The 23,271-nt window shown below is 43.8% G+C and overlaps 1 protein-coding gene across 14 annotated transcripts in view; it reads right to left on the bottom strand.

Moving 5' to 3' along the window:
• Positions 1–23,271, bottom strand: part of RYR2 (ryanodine receptor 2) — a 625,908-nt gene that overhangs the window by 318,210 nt on the left and 284,427 nt on the right. For all 14 annotated transcript variants that reach the window (XM_053300231.1, XM_053300272.1, XM_053300252.1 and 11 more), the window contains exons 23-26: positions 18,445–18,549; positions 16,385–16,488; positions 14,630–14,713; positions 10,372–10,531 (exon numbers count right to left, since the gene is read on the bottom strand). In XM_053300231.1, the coding sequence (XP_053156206.1) occupies positions 10,372–10,531; positions 14,630–14,713; positions 16,385–16,488; positions 18,445–18,549 (453 nt within the window). The remainder of the gene's footprint in view (positions 1–10,371; positions 10,532–14,629; positions 14,714–16,384; positions 16,489–18,444; positions 18,550–23,271) is intronic.

The raw sequence follows: 23,271 nt of genomic DNA, 5'->3' as shown, positions 1-23,271 counted from the left end.
AAAAGAGGTTCATCAGGGAACTTTGTGAATGCAAATTTAAAGAATACAAATGATGTAAATAGCCATAGAAAGAGCAGTTGGACTGGAGCACGTCTAAGAGAAGTGGAAGTGGTTGTCTACTGTATTTTGGCCTGCTACAAGACCTGGAAAACCAGTTCAATGTTACACACAGAGGCCAGCTTGGTTCAGTAAAATACATCAGGCACGTAGCACACATCGCACGCATGTGCCTGATGTGTGTGCATGCGTGTTGGATACTTCCGCCTACTTCCGGTAAAGGGGGCAACGGGGTGGCAGGGAGGTATGCTGCTACCCCAGTGGACTTTTAGAACATGGAATGCCAGCGGGCGTAAAGGGGAGGGAGGGATAAGTGCACCCTCACCCACCCTTAAAGCAGAAGCACACCCCACCTTCAAACCGGCGGAACCACCCACCATTTGAACCAATTCGGAGGCCCACGGGCCTCCAAACCGGTTCCATGCACATCCCTACTGGAGGCTATTCCACTACAAAGGGGGAAAACTATCTAGTTGAGATGCTTAATAAATCAGCCCTGCTGCAGTCAGGATCGAAAGACTGGATCAGCTCTCTGATTCATAGAGAGGAGTGGTCCAAAAGAAGCTGACACAGAAAAAAAAGAAAGTGAATTGGAATATAAGCATTTGAATGACAACAAGCCAATTAAGAAGCACGGAGATCTCAAGCCAATTGGAAGCCAATGCCAGTAAACCAATCAGCAAGAGGGAAACAGCCCTCCAAAATGGCGCTTGCCACACTAATCAATTTGATGGGCAGGGGAGAAAGAGATACATTAAATTTCCCCACCATCACTTTATCAAGAAGTCAACAAAACTGTATATGGAGGGAAATGGTCATCTTTTCTCGGTACAGGTTTGACATTTTATTTGAGGATCTGAGGTATAGTCTGTTTGCCTTCATTGTCAGCAAGTGAGCCAAAGTTAGCAGGCCAAGGCTTTCTGTGGCAGGTACCAGTATAGATGTAGTTGTAAGAGAACATATGTGGTTTGGAAGTACTGAATACCCTGAGACACTTCTCCATCAATGAGGGTGATGTCTTATTGCACTCCTGAAGGTTGGGCAATTTAAAGAACTTTTCTGATTATATAAATTATAAACTTATCTGTAGTGATCTGCAATTCGATTTGTGTGCAAATCAATTAGTGACGAATCGGGGGTCATTTGTGGATTCGTTCACAAATTGAATCATCCCTTAAATGAAGGAGCTGATTCAAGGGCAAATAGAATCACCCCCAATTAATCACAAATCGATTCACGTCGTGGGCACCATTTTGTCTCTGTGTATTTCAATTGCTATTTGGTTTTCTGGCACTGGCTTCTGATTGGCTTGAGATCTCTTTCCTTCTTGACTGGCATGTTGTCATTCAAATCAAGTGTTGGCATAGGCAACTGTGCCCCCCATTGGCTGGGGGAAGGGAGCAGGGAGAGAGGAGGCCTAAGGAGTGTGCCCGCCAACCCGCATCCAGCAGAAGATGGTTTTCTCCATGGCCAGGGGCATGGTGACACCCCATCGCTCATGTTTAGATGCTGAGATGGTGGAGCAGCTGGTCTTCCTAAAGGCCAACCTCCCCCACTAGGCTATGACAAGCCGGCCATGGAGGATGAGTGACTCAGGGTCACCCCCACCCACTGCAACACCACTGGCAGCCTACCCCACCCTGGCCAATGTGGCCAGCCCCAGATGTGTCACAGTCTGCCTGTTAGTGCTGCTAACACACACATGCCACTGCTATGGCCGATGATGAGATATGGACTGGTGCCCTGACCCATGTGACCCATCTTCGGACTGTGTGTTTGGCAAATGTGTGTTTCTGTGTTGTGAGAGACTGTGTGTGCTTCTGTTCTGCAGTGTTCTTTTTCAAGGCAGGGTTGCAAAATGTGGGCAACCCATTTTTGCCCATAGGGAACTCGAATCACCCCACAGTTCCCCATGAGTAGGTCCTAGGGATACCAAAGTGGATTGGGTGTTAGGGCATGACCCAACCTACCTTCCATCCAACCCACAAAATAATTGTGCAACCAGGCAATTTTTAATAAATTGTTGAACTATGATCTGGGTTAGTAGGTCAATACCTACAGATCCAGATATAATCGCCTGATTACCCAATTGTTTTGCAGGTTGGGTGGTACGTAGGTTTGGTCATGTCCTAACACTCAACCTACATTAGTGTCCTAGGACCTACCCATTAATGGAGTGATTCGAGTTCCCCATTGTTCCCTATGGACAATACACGGATTTGTCACAAATTTCCAGTTCTATTCATTGAACCAGCTGGCTATGGCCGGCTGGTTCAACAAATCAGTTCAATTTTTTGTGATTCAATTTATAGTCGAGTTAGATTGCAAAGAACTATTTGTGCACACCTCTACTTATCAGTTTAATAGTAGGGATGGTGGCTCACCCTTTTCCCTTAATTTACTGTTGGGTGTATTAAGAGAAGGAAAGGAAACAGGAAACAGCTTGGGTGGGGCACTGACTGTTTGTTGCCTCTGCTCCACTTCTCTTCCAGGTGTGTAACATCTCCTGGGCTGTTGCTGAGCTGGGGCTTCTGCCAATATAAAGGGCAGGCTGGCCCAGGGGCTCTCGTCCTTGTGGCTCTCAGCCGTGGGGCGAACTGCCTGGAGCCTGAAGACCTTTTTCGTCTGCCTTGAAGATCTGTCTTCCTTCAATTAAGACATCAGCAGAGATCGTATAAGCCTGGTCCTGGATTTTAAATTAGCCAAGAAGCTGTGGTGGGTTAGTCTGGGGAGATGTGCCTGGGAGAGCGAAAAAGTGGGTCTGGAGTGGGGGCGGCAATATCACGGGTAGCGGGCAGAGGGAGGTATGGTGGTGGGAGTTGGGCAGGCCGTTACTGGGGAAATCAGTCCAGGCAATTGAGGCCTGTTCCTTTTTCCGGCCCCTCTCCCAACCCTCTGACCCTAGGGAGCTCTGAGAACACTCCTTCGAGGATTAGGGTGCTGCTGCTGAATGCCAGGTCAGTTAACGCAAAAACATCTCTCATCCACGATCTGATTGTGGATGAGCATGCTGACCTGGTATGCGTGACGGAGACCTGGTTGGATGCGCTGGGCGGGGTTGGTCTCTCTCAGCTTTGTCCTCCAGGTTTCCAGATCGTGCAGCAGCCCCGCCTCGAGGGCCGGGGAGTAGGCATTGCAGTCAGCTTTCGAGAGACCCTCCCCGTTTCCAGGTGCCCGGTCAGGCAATCTCAGAATTTCGAGTGTTTGTCCTTGAGGGTGGGCCTCCGAGATAGGTTGGGGATTCTGTTGGTGTACCAACCACCCCGCTGCACTTCAGTCTCCCTACCTGAGCTGGCGGGGGGTGGTCTCGGAGGTGGCTTTGGGTTCCCCCAGGCTTATTGTTTTGGGGGATTTCAATGTCCATGCCGAGGCCCCCCTAGTGGGTGCGGCTCAAGATTTCATGGCCTCCATGGCAACCATGGGCCTGTCTCAATTGATATCGGGCCCTACCCACGTGGCGGGACACACTCTGGATCTGGTTTTTGCCGACCGGGAAATAAATGATCTGGAGGTGGGGGAATTTGAGATCACTCCCTTGTCATGGACAGATCATCACCTGGTGGGGTTTAGTTTGACTGCTCCGTCTGCCCTCTGCAGGGGTGGTGGGCCGATTAAGATGCTCCGCCCCCGGAGGCTTATGGATCCGCTTGGATTTCAGACGGCCCTCGGGGAGTTTCCAGTGTCCAGAGCTGGTGACCCTGTCGAGGCCTTGGTTGATCTCTGGAATGGAGAGATGGCCCGGGCTGTTGACACAGTTGCCCCCAAGCGCCCTCTCCGGCTTGGTGGAGCCCGTTCTGCTCCTTGGTTTTCCTCGGAGCTTAGAGCAATGAAGCAACTCGGACGACGGCTGGAGCGACGCTGGAGGAAGAGTCGTCACGAATCCGATCGAACACGGGCTAGAACCCATTTTAGGGACTACGCCGTGGCGGTGGGGGTGGCAAAGAAACGTTTTTTCTCCGCCTCCATTGCGTCTGCTCAGTGCAGGCAAACAGAGCTGTTTCGTGTGGTGAAAACATTGCTCCACACATCCCCCCGGACAATGGGGGAGGAGTCATCTACGTCTCTTTGTGATCGGTTTGCCTGTCGCTTTGCAGATAAAGTCGCTTGCATCCGTGCTGACCTGGACTCCAGAGTTTTGGCAGTTCTGGCAGACGTGCCTCTGGTACCATCTGGTCCCGTTGTTTTGGATTCTTTTCAGTTGGTGCAGCCTGAGGATGTGGACAAGATCCTGGGCAGTGTGCGGATGACTTCGTGCGCTCTTGACCCTTGCCCTTCATGGCTAATAAAAGCTGCCAGGGAGGGGACAGGCAGATGGCTGGAGGTGATCGTTAATGCTTCATTAAGGGAGGGCAGGATGCCATCGTGCCTTAAGGAGGCGGTGGTAAGACCTCTATTAAAAAAGCCCTCCCTTGATCCCTCCAACCTGGACAATTATAGACCTGTGTCTAACCTTCCCTTCTTGGGCAAGGTGATGGAGCGTGTGGTGGCGTCCCAGCTGCAGAGGGTCTTGGATGATACGGATTATCTGGACCCTTTTCAATCTGGCTTCCGCCCCGGGTATGGGACTGAAACTGCCTTGGTCGCTCTAGTGAATGACCTACGCCGGGAACTAGACAGGGGGAGTGCGTCCCTGTTGGTTCTGCTGGACCTCTCGGCGGCGTTCGATACCATCGACAATGGTATCCTTCTGGGCCGCCTCTCGAGTATGGGAATTGGAGGCACTGCGTTGCAGTGGTTCTGGTCCTTTCTTGAGGGGAGGGTCCAGAAGGTGGTGCTGGGGGACTACTGCTCGGCCCCATGGCCGTTGGCCTGTGGGGTCCCGCAGGGTTCGGTCTTGTCCCCCATGCTGTTTAACATCTACATGAAGCCGCTGGGAGAGGTCATCCGGGGATTTGGACTGAGTTGTCAGCAATATGCGGATGACACTCAGCTCTATCTCTCCTTGTCATCTGATCCTAGGGAGGCGGTAGATGTCCTGAATCGGGGGCTGGAGGCCGTGATGGGTTGGATGTGGGCTAACAAACTGAAATTGAATCTGGATAAGACGGAGGTACTGTTGGTCAGTAGGAGAGCCAATCGGGATGAGGAGATTTTACCGGTTCTGGATGGGGTTGCATTCCCCTTGAAGCAGCAAGTACACAGCTTGGGGGTACTACTGGACCTGGCTCTGCTTTTGGAGGCTCAGGTGGAGGAGGTGGCCAGGGGTGCCTTTGCATGGCTTCGGTTGGTGCGCCAGTTGCGTCCCTTTCTCGAGAAGGCAGATCTGGCCACGGTTACCCACGCCTTAGTCACGTCGCGACTGGATTACTGTAATGCACTCTACGTGGGGCTGCCCCTGAAGAATATCCAGAAACTACAGCTAGTGCAAAATGCGGCAGCGAGGGTTTTATCCGGAGCTGCCCGTTGGGAACATATCACCCCCATTTTGAAAGAGCTGCACTGGCTGCCGGTTTGTTTCCGGGTCCAATTCAAGGTGCTGGTTTTGACCTTTAAAGCCCTAAACGGTTTGGGCCCGGGGTATTTGAGGAACCGCCTGCTCCCAAGGGTTGCTGCCCACTTGACTAGGACATCTGAGGGGGCCCTGCTCCGGGTGCCGACAATGAGGGAGGCCCGGCTGTCGTGCACTCGGGACAGGGCCTTCTCTGTTGCTGCCCCTAGTCTCTGGAATGCTCTCCCGGTGGCCATTCGTTCCTCAGACTCCATCACAGTTTTTAGAAAGCTTTTAAAGACTTGGCTTTTTACCCAGGCTTTTACATAATCATCTTTTACTGCTGTTCTTGTGTGTTTTTATCTGTTGTCTTGTTTTTATGCTTGTTTGTAGCTTGATGTTTTTACTGCTTTTTGCTGTATGTTTTTAATTTTTGTAAACCGCCTTGGGGTTTTCTTTTAACGAAAGGCGGTATTAAAATGTAAAACTAAATTAAATAAATAAATAAATAAATAAGAGTACTGTGATATCCTGGCAGACTGATTAACCTTAGCAGCCAGGGAGGAAAAGTAGTTGCCCAAAGGTGTGGCAGCCAGGGAGGATGAAGATCATGCTAGAAGTGTTACAGGCACCAGAATAAAGTGTCTGTAACTGGACTTGAAATAAAGATAACTCTAAAGACAAGTTGTGACCTGAGCTTGCCCAAGTCCCCAGCTTTCTTCCTAGATCTATGGGCAGTTCTCCTACTAAACCTATGGCAATTCCCTTCTCTTTCAACATTTAAAATTCAGCTAATATAACAATGAATAGATTTGCAGATAAGAATATATTTGCTTGGGCTTAAGCTCCACTAATTAAATGAAAATTACATGTGTGCTTAAATCTGTAACCCTAACTGTGAATCTCTTACTTCAAAAAAGAATAGCAATATGGGTGACATTTGACAGAAAATGTGCCCAGTGACTTGAAGATCTTCTGAAGGCTACAGGGACCACTGAGACCTCATTCCAAACCCTTTTAATTACAGTTCCACTTTCCAATGTGAAAGATGAAATGCAAAAAAAATTTAAGGAGAAGTCACAGATAAATGTTATGTTTAACTCCTAGTTCACTGCATTACTATTGCACATCTACAGTCAGTCAAAGCTCAATTTACCTTGGGACATAAAAACTTATGCTGGGGCTGTTTTGAATAGCAAGAGTCAGCACTGAAGGATGTGAAGCACAGTAATTCTAAAGAAAATGCATTTAAGCATATGCCAAATGATTTCCAACTCTATTAAGCAGTATTAGGAGGAGGATTTCTAATGCTTCTTATAAAATTATGCTCCAAAACTTTCTTCACTCCCCACTTTCCACCTATAACTTTTATGGTATCCATTTGCCTTTGGGAAGATGAAGAAAATTGTACAAATATATCCTAGATACAGTAACTGTTTTTAGGATTCCATCTTTATAAGTTCCTTATGAAATTCAGTTTAGAGCTTGTCAGTTACCCAAACTACCATTAAATAGTTTGATTTTGATTGCCTTGGATTTTAGAAAGAGTAGTTGTGGAAAAGAAAGGTGTGGGATACTGACATTTTCAATATTACTACGCAGCTTCCTTGTTGCAAATTGACACTGGTGTGCTCAAACTTTGCCATTGGGAGCTGCATGAGAGCAGCCATTAATGATGTAGAAATAAATGTACTGGGTAGGCTCTTCCAAAAACAAAATGGTAGTAAAGCATAGAGCATGTGCAAAACAGAAAGTCCTCTGGCTGGGAAGAGAAGAAATACATGAGATGTGCAAATAATGTATCATATGGCTGAAAATACACCTGGCCAGGGTATAACTGTAATTGCCAGGGCATATTCAAAGAACACAAACAGCCTGCTTTTGAGGAGCTGCTGAGGACCCTTCACCTACCACCCCTGCTGGTCCACCAAGTGCCCCACTACCCTCCTTTATTGTGCGGGAGCCAGCACTATCCCTTTGGCGCCGTCTCCTGTCTTGAAAGCCTCCTCCGCTTTCCTGCTCCATCTGCCACTGCCTGCTTTCACTTTGTGCCCAGTTCTCGCTGCACTGAGCAGGCGGATGAGCAGTTTACCCTCTGCCCACTCGTTGTGGCAAGAGTCAGCTGGGAAACTAAGGCCAGAAGATGAAGGGATGGCAGCAAGGCAGGGGGTGGCACAGACAGGCTAGCACCATCCCCAAATGTCAACTGAGGGGAGCAAAGGACTCTGGTTCGGGGGGGGGAGGGCTCATGCAGGCCAGAACACAGGCCACTACAGGGCTTCTTACGAGAATGCATCTGACATTTGACAACCTGGTATGGTATATTTTAGATTTACAAAATAAAAGCATGTAAAAACTGTTGAAACCCTGAATATCAAAAACTGAAAACTGCAAATTCTGGCATTCTAATTTAATGATGGATTTTGCTGTTGCACTGAAAGGAATCCATTTCCATTAGGAAATTAAGAAAAAATGTTTTCAGTGATATTGGTACAAATTAAATAATGGACTGTTCTTCTATGTGGCATTCTAGGAAGCAACTGACAATAGAGTAGGCCACCACTTTTCATTAGAAACAAGATATTCAGTCAGCTGTTTGCTTCCTCTTCCCATTTTTGGGAGCCATAACATTTCTGTATCTATGCAATCATATCTGTATCTATGCAAACATTTCTGTATCTATGCTGATTTAAAATATGGTACTATATATTTTAAAATATTTATATGTATGACTAGCAAACATTAACACATTTCTCATAACCTTCTTAAGACTGAACATACATCCTGGACCAGTTCAGCTTCAGTTACAAGCAACTGGTCACATGTAATAGGTAGTGCCTCTGGAAGGGAAGGTAGATCCCCATCTGCATCAAAATGTGCATTCAGTCAGTTCAGTGAGACCCAAGAACATCATGATGCAGATTGATGATTCATCTACAGATGCAGCTCTGCATTAACATCAGCTGCATACACAGACCCCTGCTTCTGCTCTTAGATCCTTGCTGCACTGAGGTGTGTATATTTCTCTTGAAGTTCCAGTGGCTACCAAGAACTAGATATAATAAAGATAGAGGCAATAGTGGCTGATGAGGACTGCTCCAGGGGTGGGGTGAGGATGGGAAAATACTGCTTTGAACAATGGCAAACTTACCCGACGTCCATACCAAAATGCTCGAAGGGGTGGAGACGCCCAATTCAGAGTCCTGTGGGTAGGCTGCCCTGCCCCCCAGTGCTCAGTTGGCCTCTGCACATGCACAGAGACTATTTGAGGACTACATACAGCTGCGCATCCATGGTCAACCTTGCCTGTGGGATGCTGGGTTGGGTGCCTTTGCCTGACAGAGCATTTTGGGTACAGCCAGCAGGTAAGTTTACCACTGTGTTTTCCCACCCTCAGCACCCCCCCCCCACTGGAGCAGCACTCACTGGTCACTAATGGATACAGAAAGAAATAATCTAGAAATATACAGCATCACCATAAATATGATACAACAGAAATGATATAAGGATGTAATTAACTAACTTTGAAAATATATTGTTTATAAAAATGAGAATATGGATACAGATTTTTATTATCATCATACTGTGAAAGCAAAACAGAATTTGTGATGAAAGATCCTAAAGAAAAAGCTGATGATTGTGTTACTACAAAAAAAATTTTTTTTAAAAAAAAACCCTCTATGTATATGTTATAGATCTTACAAACCAAACAAAAAGAATAAGTTGGTGAAGAATGGTTGTTAATGGAAAAAACTTGATCACATTTTGAAAATGACTTCTCCATAACATAGTGTTGATTCTATTACAAAGGCCCCATTTATCAAAACTAAATTTGCCCACTGTGAAATGCTACTGTACCTTTGGGCAAGAGTGAAGATGCTTACTTATAACATGACACTATATGAGCTGGGTACGATTGTTTTCTGCAATCACATTTTATGGTTTGAGCTGTCCTCACAAAGTCAGCAATTTGAAGATTGTCTTTGGGCGGGGGTTGTTGTTGTTTTTTAAGGAGATTAGATTTGTGCGTGCTTCCACCATGTTTTATTTTTTTCCTTTCTATAACTCACATACACACAGAGAGCAGATCTCACTCCTTGGAGACAAAGGCCCAAATTCCACATAATGGCAGTAGACTCGCATCTTGAAATGCTGGTCTGTCCTGTCCCAGTCACATCTAAAGTGGCAGGGGAGGGTCCCCACCCACCCAGTGCAGTCCATTCCCAGCAACTGGGAAAGGCCAACATCTGAAGACACGGTCTGCAGCATCATGTGTAGTTTGAATGTAAATACTATTCAGGCTTAAAGGCTGCTTCCCTAATCAAAAGTGAGGCAAATGAAAAAAATGAAAAAGACATTTCATAACATGGTCCCCTATCCTTAATGGGAAGTAAACATTAACAAAGGAACATAAGCTCTAGTACTCTTGCTTCCAACCACTTAAATCTCCAAGTAAAAACTCCAATTCCCAGCACCATATAATAGCACTTCTCATACATGGGGATTTCAGAAGAATCAATCTCTTCTAGGTTACACATTAACACACAACATCTTTTGCCTTCTTTAAGTAGCTGAACACCCAGCACCTATCATTACTTGTTCCCAAGGAACCCACCATACCTACTCATGTCAGATCATGGTTTTTGAACTGGTTATTTTAAAATAAATTTATTGACTTTACCAGGACTACTTGACATTAAGTGATGAGCAACTCTAGGGCACGTATTATTTTGGAGAGGTTTAGCACTGTTAATATATTAATTAAACATACAGCCAGCAGTCATAGTTATCTGCTTTACTACTCAAGGCAAAAAAATAAATAAATAAGCAATTCTACAACCTCTGCAGGTGTTTTCAAATTTTCAAGCATCCACAACCAGACTTACCTGTTGGATTCCATATGTCCAGCCCTGCCTGATACGATCCCTTGCCCAGACATTGTGAGCATTTTCTGCTAGTTTATCAACCATGGCTTCCTGAGATGGGGTCAGCTTGATACAACTCAGATCCATAGGAGCAGGCTTGTATCCACTAGACAACAGGTAACTACCAAATGAGAAGAGAAGGGGAAACTCAATTGAGTTTTCTTTTATATATTGTTAATAAGAATATTTACATACAGTCTTTCAACAAAGAAGTTCTCAACACAGTTTACTTAGAAAAATGAACAAGATGGTTCCCTGTCACCAAAGGGCTCAAAATCTTTAAAAAGTAAAACAAAAAGAAAAACCACAAGTAGACACCACAACCTTCACTGGAAAGACACAGCGCCAGGGTTGGATAGAGACAGTTGCTCTCTCCCTGATAAATATGGGTCATCGCTTTAAAAAGTTCCTCTTTGCCCAGTTCTATAAACATTTTTTTTTTAGAAAATCAGTAGAAAACAGCAAAACAAGATCATAGACTGGCATTATCTATTTATCTAATTTATATACCACCTGACTCCAAAGGCTCCAGGCAGCTCACAAATACACACACACACACACAACAACAACTATTAAAAAATCTAAACACCACTTAAAATTTAAAACATTCAGAGATTACTAAATGCCTGGCTAAAAAATGTGTCTTAAGGGTTCTTGTTAAGGCTGATAAAGATTTTAAACCATGAATGTCTATAGGGAGCGTGTTCCACAGCCTAGGAGCGACTACAGAGAAAGCCCACTTCTCTGAAGACCCACTTCCGCCAGATGAGCTGGAGGAATATGGAGAGAGACCTCTCTCAATGATCTTAATGTGCAGTGAGGATCATGCAGAAGGAGGCGCTCTCCCAGGTAACCTGGTCCTAAGCCATTTAGGGCTTTAGAGGTAATTACCAGCACTTTGTATTTTGCCCAGAAACCTATTAGCAGCCAATGCAATTGCTGTGAAACATGCATAATATGGTCTCTCCGAGACATTGTGGAGCCAATCTAAGCACTGCATTTTGAAACTACCAACTGAAGTTTCCAAACTACATACAAAGGCAGCACCATGTAGTGTGCACTGCAATAGTCACGACCAGAGATTACCAGCGAGTGCACCACAGCTCTGAGATCATTATCTTCAAGCAATGGACGCAGCTGTCATATCAAACCAAGCTGACAGAAAGCACTCCTGGACATTGCCTCAACCTGACAAACCAAATTGAGGCCTCAGTCCAGAAGCATTCCCAAGCTTCTGTTGGGAGTGCAACCCCATCCAGAACAGGAAGATCTATCCGTTCCTCAAAGTATGACCCCTTACCATGAGTACCTCCAGCTTACTTGGATTCAGCTTCAATATATTATCCCTCATTCAGTTCATTACTACCTCTAGGCAGGCATTTAGGGGGGCTATGCCATTTCCTGATGATGATATCATGGAGAAACAGATTTAGGTGTCATGAGCATAGTGATAACACTCTGCTCCAAATATCCTGATGATCTCATAAAAAGCATCGGAGATAGGATGGGGCCCTGAGGGACACCATACAATAGTTCTCATTTCAGAGAGTAACTATCTCCAAGTAACACTATCAGGAATCCACGTGGGAGATAGGAATGGAACCACTACAAAGCAATGCCACCTCTTCTCAAATCCCCCAAGCGATCCAGAAGAATACCATGGCTGACAGTATTGAAAGCCACCCAGAGACTGATATTTGGGGCAGTGTACAAATAAAATGTACTGCACAGGAGAAGGCAATGGTAAACCCCTCCTGTATTCTACCAGAAGAAAACCACAGGGCTCTGTGGGCTCCAGGAGTCGAAATCAACTTCACCATAGGGATGTGCATGGAACCGGAGAGCTGTGGTCTGGCACTGGGGTGGGGGTTCCTTTAAGGGCGGGGGGTGTACTTACACCTCCCGCCACTTTTCCCCCACCGGCGCATGTATTTTAGTAAGCATTTGGGGTGGCAGGATACCTCCCTGCCACCTCTTCCCCCAGTCATCAGCAAAAGGCTTCAGAAAGCCTTTTGCACGTGTGCATGTTGCATGTGCATCATGTACGCACGTGCAAAAGCCTTTCTGAAGCATTTTGCTGACAACTGGGGGAAGGGGCGGCAGGGAGGTACCCTACCACCCCAAATGCAAATACGCGTGCCGGTGGGGGGAAAGCGGCGGGAGGGGTAAGTACACCCTCTCCCCGCCCTTAAAGGAACCCCCACCCCGGCATCGAACCACCAAACCACCCCATGTCCGGAGCGGTCCGGAAGCCTTTAGAATGGTCTCCAGACTGGTCCGTGCACATCACTACATCACGGCACACTTTACTTTTACGAATTAAATAAACAAACCCAGCAATATTCAGAGGAAATCTTCTTTTTAGTAGATAAAAGTGATTATCTACTAAAGAGATAATCGCAGAGAGCCAGCGTGGTGTAGTGGTTAGAGTGCTGGACTAGGACCGGGGAGACCCGAGTTCAAATCCCCATTCAGTCATGATACTAGCTGGGTGACTCTGGGCCAGTCACTTCTCTCTCAACCTAACCTACTTCACAGGGTTGTTGTGAGGAGAAACTTAAGTATGTAGTACACCACTCTGAGCTCCTTGGAGGAAGAATGGGATATAAAATGTAAATAATAATTATTATTATTATTTCAGTTAGGACTGAGTAAGGTAATATGTCCATATGATAAGATAAATGGGATTAAAACCTTGTAACTACTAATTAATAATACACACACACACACACACACACACACACTCACGTAATCTCCCATCAACAGTATGTGTGTATGTATGTAATTTTAATGGAAGACTATGTGTGTGTGTATGTGTGTACACGCACGTTTGTGCGTGTGTGTAATTCTAGTTCTAGTTATAACATCAGCGCAAACGAAGAAGGCAGAAGCCAAAACATCTTGCACATTATATTTGCTTGTTAATCAACAATAAATTTATACAATTCTTTTTTATTAACAGCATCCATCTGGGATCAAGAAAATACTGGTATGGAGTTCTGATTGCAGCTTTAAAAGAATATATAAATTCTGAGGCTTGAATATGAATCAAATAAAGTGAGATGGAAAATCATTATATTCAAATACAGGAAATTATCGGTATAATCTCCATTCACACTTTTGCTATTCAGCTGCTTCAGAATACATGCAAAAACCTCAGATGACTGCACATACCTTCATAGAGTATGCATTTTCTTGTGAAAATAGAAAAAGCAACAATTCCTTATCCCTGGAGTAGTTAAAGTATGAAGTCAATCTTAAGAAGGATCAAGAGGGGATTCACAATCTTCTTGCTTATTTCTCCCAGGCCTACTTTTATATGTCTCTTGATTTGGTATGGACATATTTCCCTCTGAATCAGTGTCAGGTATGGAGCTGTAGATGTTGCATTTATTTCTTGTGTCTTTTAATTTTACACCAAATTTTTGCTTCCATGTCTTCCCTTCCTCACTGATCTTATAACTCTCTATGAGCTTCTAAGATTCTGCTGAAAATTTCCCTTTCAAATGCCCACTTCAAGCCAACAGTTTATATACAATGAATTTTGATAAGCTGATCGTGTTGAAATGAAATCACTCCTTGTCTTCTACATTTGAGGTATTATTCTTTTACTAGCAACATTTATAAATTATTTTTAATATGTAATGGTGTGGAAATGTTGCCTTGCTTTTTCCTGTAACTGTTTTTGTGAGGCATTTTCTAGTGCCTCAGAGTTGCAGGGACAGGGTAAAGGCACCTGTTTCCTTTTCCAGCAGGTTTGAAGCTTGTGGACCTTGCTCCCTGATCAAAGCTGCTCTCTTTGCACTTCACCGTCCCCTTTCATCACTGTTGACTTGTTCCCTAAATACCCCCATGCAGCCTTTGCATTTTTTGATACCCCTCTTCTGATGATGGCATCTCCCCCTCTGCACCTCCCCTTTACTGTTCCTTCATCTTCACGGGTCGCCAGTGGCTGTGGTCTTTCTCAGTCTCCTAGCTCCCTACTGAACTCCAAACTATGTGTTCCCCTCCCTTTTCCCATGGCACTTTTTCTCCAAGATTAACTGTCAAGTGTATGAAGACATATATGAGCTTACATCTAAGATGTAGTATTGCTTTACAATAAGCACATACTAGAGAACAAGGTGGGGTGGCAGAAGAGACTGCTATCAAGTTCAGCTTATTGTCACAGAGTAGTTACAGACACATCTTCCACTTTGTTTTATAGACTTAAACTTACTTCTTTGGCAGTTTTAATTTCTTCACTTTTTCTTCACCATGTTCATCAGTAATTCCAACATGACAACCTAATGCCAACAAGGTTCTAAAGAAGAAAGATCAAGAAAGACTTTAGAGATATACAAACGTATGTCAAAAGCAAATCTGTAACTGCTAGGGGGACATATTTGCAAGACCTCATGCAACAATCAATCAATTCAATTTATTTCAGTCATTGACCAAAAACATCACATTACACAATAGCCAATCACAATTTGCCAACAATGTAGGATAACATGCTCAATAGATTCAATAACATTCAGTCCACAAGGGCAAAGGCGAGATGCATATGGAACTCCTCTAAACCTTCCAAAAAGTACCACTGAAGGTAGGACATTTAAACGCACTAAAGACAAGGCCCGCCTAAACTTAGGAAGAGTGATGTTAATTAAATAAGCAGCTGGTTTACTGCTGAAAATCTGATCTCCTAAGTACAAGCCTTTCAGAATTTTAGCAACTTCAGACTGTAAATCAATGTCGGAAATATGTTGCTTGATAACCTTCCCCGAAGTATCATGCCCCAAACTGATAAGGCTGTCAAGTGAAAGACCGTAAAATTGGGATTTTGTTTTGACAAGGCATTTCCAAGTGGAATCAAAAGGGTCAGTTAATATCAGATGGGGAAGTCCGGATTGAAGAAAGACCAGTTTTAACCAGAATGCAAAAATGCACTTCCATCGAGCCAAGTCCCACCTCCTGCCTGCAAACAACATTAGGGACACATCTAGGAAGCTGTAAAATGGCCTAATGAATTTTGTTCGTACAGATTCCAGAGATACAAAATTATTATAAGGGCCGAGCTGAGCCCCATATAATAATTGACCTCATGCAACATCTGGTCATATTTCTAAAATACTTGTTTTAATACTCAATATAACATTGTAAAAATGCTGTAATAGTTAAAACCTGGTCACATCTTCACAGAAAATCAAATGAAAAGCAACAAAGTAATAGTAATCAGCACGATAGGACTGATTACTATTACTTTGTTGCTTTTCAGCATGATAGGACTGAGGAGATGAGCAGAGGACCTACATAAACACATTGATACTTGATCACGAGTCAAGGACCTCTCTAAACAAAAATTTTAGATACCCCAAATAACTGTGTTTTGGAACAGCTAGCCATAGAACTGACTAGAAAGGAGAAGGCAACCCTGGACATAATCCTAAGTGGTGCCCAGGACCTAGAAAGAGGTAAGTGTTGAACTGAGTGGGAACAATGACCATAGTGCTCTCAAATTCATTACATATATAAGTTTAAAAAACTGCTGAGAAAGTCTACCACAGTCAAATTCAACTTCAACAAACATCAGAAATTAGAGTTCTCATTAAATGGAAGTTGAAATGGAGCGTAACAGTGACTATATAGAATGTCCAAGTTAAGAGGCAGTAAGTATGCCAGTGAATACAAGTGGATGGGGAACAAGAGTGGGATATTGCCTACTGCCTTACTTGTGGGCTTCTCAGAGACACTGTGGCCTTTGTCACATGGCCATAGGTTGGCCATTCTGGAAAGCAGGCTGCTGGATTTGGTGAACTTTTGGTTTGATCTAGCAAGGCTCTTCTTGTGTCTTTATGATAAACAGAGTCCACCAAACTGATAGACGCGTCGCTAGTCTTAAATACAGCAAACTTCATAGATCATGCACTCCAACCAATTTGCTTGCAGAAACATCAAGATGTTTGTGATTTGCCTAAGCATACTACAAACTTACTTCAGTGTTTCAAGAGACATCTGGAGATTATAATTTCGTTCTTGTTCTGGCAGCTTTGCAAATTCCACCAAACATGGATGCTGTCTCTTGTTGTCATCTCTGACCTGAAAGATAGGAAAGATTGAACTTACTTGTCTTAAAATTGTAGCCCACTATGGTCAGCTCTACTGAAAAGGAGCAAAATCTCAATGTACAAATAAAAACACTATCATAATACCCAATTCAAGGAAGGCCAACAGTCTATGGCTGCAATCCTGTGCACTAAGTCTCATTAAATAAAGTGAGATATACTCTTAAGTAAACATGCATAGGACTAGGCCAGGGCTGCACAACTTTGGCCCTCCAGCTGTTGACTCCCAACATCCCCAGTAATGGGAGATGTAGTTCAACAACAGTTGAATGGTCAAACTTGTACATCCCTGAGGTACTGCTGTTCCAGGTAACAAAGAAGAGATTATGAAGGAATAGGATTTACTATTCAAGCATCAATTTGCACCATAATAAAAAAGATAGGGCATGATTCAACCATAGTCAGAAGTCCTACTGATTTCATAATTCTAGCTAAACATATGCTAAAATTCCTCCCACGGAAATCAACAGGATTTACAAGTGTGTGGATTATACCCTTAAGTATTAAGTATTGCAATATGTGAGAATGAAATACTAAAACTCTTGTGATGTGCAAGTTGCTATGGAACTAGGATGAAATTGGGTATACTAGCTGACATCCTGACTATTGAAGTGCAGGTATAAAGAGATACCATGGGGACAAAACTAGGGATCATATGCAACTCCCCCAGTCCCTCTCATTATGTGCCGTTGCACAAGCAGATGAAGCAACCCTACTCTGTCCATGCTCTGGAAGCAATCTGGAAGAGAAGAAACACATCACGTATATACAGCAACCTGTTTCCTCTCTTCTAGAAGGCCTCTGGAGCACTAACAAAGCAGGGCCATTTCACCCACGTGCTTCAATGCACACGTAGATGACCTGTGGGAGTTGTGAAGAAGTTCCAGCCACATACCCACAGTCCCTCTTCACACGTACACTTTGGTAGTCAGGATGTCAGCCACTGATAAGTATATTACTGCTGTTTCATACACAACCATAATGAAATTTGAAAGCTTCCCAAACAATCAACTGTGCAGGCACACTCCCCCAATACTGGGAATGCACAGAGGGCCACAACAAATATCTTGTTTACTACATGAAGACCTGATGCTGATGTGGATGGGGCTCATTCCTGGGTCCGCTTCTTAGTCAATCAAACAGACTCAGTGGGAATCATTTTAGAGGCTTTATTGCTACTGAAGTTTAGCAATAGGTAATCAATAGGCTCACGCTCTCAAACCGATTACAGTTTGGTTACAGGTGCATCTTACATTTATACAAACAATCTGAATGATGCTGATACCCTAGACCAGGGTTTCTCAATGTGTGGGTCACCAGATGTTGTTGGACTTCAACTCCCATAATCCCCAGCCCCAGTGGCCTTTGGTTTGGAATTATGGGAGCTGAAGTCCAATTACATCTGGGGACCCACACGTTGAGAAACTCTGCCCTAGACACAGTATACACGGCAATAAAATGGTGGTCTAAGTATCTAGTACGCATGCGAATGATTCATTGTTCATCTGGTGATTACTCCTTATTTGGTTAAATCCTGTTTTCTTAACTGTCAGCGAAAAGCAGTGAGAACCAAGTTTCATAGATACAATTTAGCTGGAGAGAGATAATGATGCCAGTCATGAGAGGCAGTGATGTCCCTGAGCTGGGCTGGGGTTACTTTAAGTTAGAATGAAAGTATTCTGGGCAAACATGGAGTTTCTTTGGTTTTCTAAACACATCAATTCAAAATCTCTGATGCAAACGCACAAATACCATTTCATTTCCAACTATTAGAAAAGAGCTCTAAATTATATGTACATATACAGTAGTATGGGGTGGGGGGGAAAGCTTGTTCCTTATTTTGTTTTACCACAAAGCAAGCCCTTTAAAAAGAAAAAGAGAGAGAGTAAGAAATCAAGGAAAAGAATACAAAATTTGAAAAGGCACATACTGGACCATACTGCCATCCAAGTTCAATTTTATTCATAACCCAAAGTTCATGGATATTCTCAGCTAGTTTTTCTCTAATTCTTTCCAGATGTGGAGGCAATACAATCTAAAGAAAGAAAATTAGAGCATGTTAGAAATAAAATGGTCCAAAGGACAATCAAGTAAAGCTATGCAAATAAAATAAATAGCAGGAATGAAATAAACTTCGTGATCAAAGCAGTTGTAGAAAAGCTCCTATAACTTTCACTAATGTGCAGCACAATTCTACGCATGTTTACATAGAATTAAATTCTTTCATGCTCAATGGACTCTGCTCCCAAGTAAGTGTATTTAGGGTTGCAGTGTAAATGTCAGATATAAATAGGTATAGACTGCTCATTTTAAGAAATGTATCCTATCCATTTAGGAGTGTTTAATTCCTTTAAATGAAGAGCTAGATGGAGCAATTAAGGAAAATAAATAGCTTTAATAAATAACATGAAAATTAGCAGAATATTTCAGACTCCTTAAAATGCTCCAGAACTGAATACTGGCTTCATTTAAACAACAGCAATTACAAGGGCTATGGACCCTTGTGATTCCAGTCTGTTCTCTTTGCTCTTAAGAACAGGAGACATTGCAGCGCATATAATATATATGAACTGCAATGTCTCCTGTTCTTAAGAGCAAAGAGAACAGACTGGAATTACAAGGGCCCATAGCATTAACCTAAGATGACAAAGCAAGTAACTTTGGAAAAAATGTGATGGTTTCCCCACTTATCTTAGTACTGACAATCAGTACAATGATAATTGGTAATCTGCTATGTGGCATAGCCAACACTTTCTATAAGGCAGGGCCGGATTAAGGAATTTGGCGGCCTACTGCAAAATGAGGGTTGTGCCCCCCCCCCCTTAATTTTTTTGGCAGCACCACAGGGACCACCAAAATTGGGGAGCGGTGTTTTCTATAACTCCTCCCACCTCCTCCTATGGGAAAGCAAGCAGCCCCATAGCCACTCTCACCCTGACAGCCATACCCATAGCCATGCCCACCCCAACAGTCACACCTAGATGTCTTAGTGGATGAGCTGAATATGAGCCAACAGTGTGATGCAGCTGCCAAAAACAACAACAACAAACTAATGCAGCCTTAGACTGCATTAACAGAGCATGAGAAGCAATAGTTCAGAGCATGAGAAGCAATAGTCCAGAGCATGAGAAGCAATAGTCCAGAGCATGAGAAGCAATAGTCCAGAGCATGAGAAGCAATAGTTCTACTCTATTCTGCGTTGGTCAGACCTCATATGGAATACTGCACCCATTCATATACCCCACATTTTAAGAAAGAGCATGAGCAGCTCAAGAAACTTTGCTGCCTGAGGCAAAGAAGGGTATGGCCATATTTAGTTGATGATTACATTGTACAGGATAATTAAGTGCCAAAGCTTCTCCTGGACCACACTACTTAAATGTTTCATCATTTAAGAATGTTCCTGCAAACAGAGAAGTAGCATGTCAGGGAGATGAGTCCAACCCAGCATTCTTTGTGACAAGCTATACTTCTATGTGCAGGGGAGAAGCTTTTCTAATTGTTTGTATTTGGGTTTGGGAGATGGGGAGAATTTTCAAATATGCAACTCCTACTCCAGCTTGAACCTGTGCAATCCAGGAAAAACTTTACTACTCTTAGCAGTGCTGGGATGCTGGGCTTCGACCAATTTGCCCCTCCTGCAATAGCCTTTTGTTATTGTTAGTAGATGGAAATTGCCAATACAAACTTCCCAATACATAGGAAGACAGCTTCTATACCCTCCAGCACTGTATTGCTAAAAGGGGGGGACATACTTGCTTACTATCTATCATAATGCAAAAACAACTAAATTGTGTGGCATCTTAATGTACATTTTTGCATTAAACATTTTAACAAAACATCTTTAACAGACAAGACAGAAATTAGAAAAAGAAACTATCCGTATCTATCCACTCTCAGACAAGTGGATAAATACACCTCACTCATAATACTACCCGCAAAGTTAATGCACATACAGTTCTGTACAGTTGTTCATACATTATGTTTAACACATGACAGTAATACATCCCCTGTCCTTAAGCTTTGAGGTCCACTTTTTAAATGAACTCATGTATAGTTATTCACACAAAAGCATACTAGGGATGGGCCCGGACCGGTCCAGACCTAGGTGGTCCGGATTGGGGGTGGGGGGTCGCTTTAAGAGCGGCGGGAGGGTTTACTTACCCCTCCCGCCGCTTTCCGCCGTGGCTCTGCAAAGCTCCCAGTAATGCTTTGCACGCGTGTCAGTGACGTATCCTGCTGCCCCAATTACTCTCCTAATTACGGTGCCACAGCGGAAAGCAGTGGAAGGGGTACGTAAACCCTCCCGCCGCTCTTAAAGTGACCCCCCGCCCCAGTGCCGGACTGCAGTGTGGCGGTTCCGTGCACACCCCTAAAGCATACACATGTGTACTGACTCCATGTGTAATGTCTGAATAGAGTTCCTGTACTGGAATACAAGCCATTTTAGGGAGGAAACCAGCAGGTGTTCTTATCCCCTTCTATCCCCCCCCCCAAAACCCACCACAACATTGAAAAATTTGATAAAAATTAATTTTCAGCAGGAAAAAAGAATCAAGGTGTTATAGTAGTGTTGGCTTCTGAAGAAACCACTCAGAGCTATCGTTCATAACTGTAAGAAACCAAATTCTACCAAACATAAGCCGAGAAAGCATAGAGGGGGAAAACAGAAATCAGAACTCCTAGTGTGACTCTGTTGGTCCTTTTGGACCTCTTGGCAGCTTTTGATACTATCAACCATAGTATCCTTCTAGAGCATCTGAGGGGGTTGGGAGTGAGAGGCACTGCTCTGCAGTGGTTCCGCTCCCACCTCTCGGGCTGATTCCAGGTAAGTGTCCCTTGGAGACTGTTGTTCTTCAAAATCTGAACTTTTGTATGGTGTCCCTCCGGGCTCCGTATTGTCTCTGATGTTGTTTAACATCTACATGAAACCACTGAGAGAGATCATCAGGACGTTTGGTGCAGGGTGTTATCAGTATGCTAATGACACCCAAATCTATTTCTCCATGTCAGCATCATCGGGAGAGGGCATAACTCCCCTAAATGCCTGCCTAGAGTCAGTAATGGGCTGGATGAGGGATAAAAAACTGAGACTGAATCCAGATAAGATGTAGGTACTCATTGTGCGGGGTCAAAACTCGGGAGACGATTTTGATCTGCCTGTTCTGGATGGAGTCACACTTCCCCAGAAGGAATAGGTACGCAATCTGGGGGTGCCTCTGGATCCAAGTTTCTCCCTGGTGTCCCAGGTTGAGGCAGTGGCCTGAGGTGCCTTCTATCAGCTTCAGCTGATACGCTAGCTGTGTCCGTTTCTTTAGATAGATATCCTCAAAACAGTGGTACATCTGCTGGTAACCTCCAGACTGGATTACTGCAATGTGCTCTATGTGGGGCTGTCCTTGTATGTAGTCCATAAACTACAGTTGGTCCAGAATGTAGCAGCCAGGCTGGTCTCTGGGTCATCTCAGAGAGACCATATTACTCCTGTATTGAAGGAGTTACACTGGCTGCTAATATGTTTCCAGTCAAAATACAAGGTGTTAGTTATAACCTATAAAACCCTGAACAGCTTGGGCCCTGGGTATTTAAGAGAACGTCTTCTTTGTCATGAACCCCACCACCCATTGAGATCATCAGGAGAGGTCCATCTGCATTTGCCACTGGCTCGTCTGGTGACTATTCAGGGACGGGCCTTCTCTGTTGCTGCCCCAAGGCTTTGGAATGCGCTCCCCTAGTGAAATAAGAGCCTCCCCATCTCTGACAATTTTTTTAAAAACTTTAAAGACGCATCTGTTCACCCAAGCTTTTACCTGATACTGATTTGATTGTTTTTAATGTTGTTTTAGAATATTGTTTTAAAAATTTTAAATTATTGTGCTTTAAATTTCTTCTTTTTTGTCTTTAACTAATGTTTTAATGTTTTTATCTTGTTGTAAACTGCCCAGAGACGTAAGTTTTGGGTGATATTAAAATATGTTAAATAAATAAATAAAACAAAACAAAACAAAACAAAACAAAACAAACACATCAGAGGTCCTCAGTCCCCGCCACCTGCATAGTTCTCAGATCATTCAAAACCAGTGAGCAGACCAATCTTTCTCTTACACACACACTCACGGCTCACTCCCACAACACAGGTCTCTCTTCCTTCAAATTCCTAGAATTTGAATTTGCTGAATTCAGCTCACTCACATAAACATGTTACAGGTCTCTGTTCCCACCCATCCTCCCTTTTGTTTATTGAAATTATTTTTTCTCTCCCCCAGCCCCTGCCTTACTAAACTTGGCTCTCAGATCACACCAAAGCAACAAACACCAAGCCAAGAAAAACTGACTTTAAAAGTTGCCCGGCACTGAAGTGGGTGGAAGCATAAGCAGGAACATTCACTTTCCATTTATTTGATTTGTTGAGGTTATTGCCACTCAAGTAGCCACTTCCACTCCCCCCAGACATATTTCTCGGGACTACTTGTCCCGGGGGTAGGAGCCAAGTCAGCAGCAGCTGGGGAAGACCCTGCAGAGCACCTAAGATGTAAACAGGCTCTGCAGGAGGCAATCAGTTTAACACTGCACACTGATATATAAACGAAGGACTTCAAAGGTCTCACCAAGTTCTTGCAATGCCCTTAATCCGGCCCTGAGGAGGCCTCACAATGGCGTGGCCCCACACAATTGCAGTACCTGCAGTATACTTTAATCAGCCCTGCTATAAGGCACTCAGGAAGTAGTTTTGTAATGCACACAATTCTAATTTCTG

This window comes from Hemicordylus capensis, chromosome 1, assembly GCF_027244095.1.
Source record: "Hemicordylus capensis ecotype Gifberg chromosome 1, rHemCap1.1.pri, whole genome shotgun sequence".
NCBI classification, from domain to species: domain Eukaryota; kingdom Metazoa; phylum Chordata; class Lepidosauria; order Squamata; family Cordylidae; genus Hemicordylus; species Hemicordylus capensis.
Note: the sequence above shows the minus strand (reverse complement) of the source record. Positions and strands in the feature narration are given on the sequence as shown.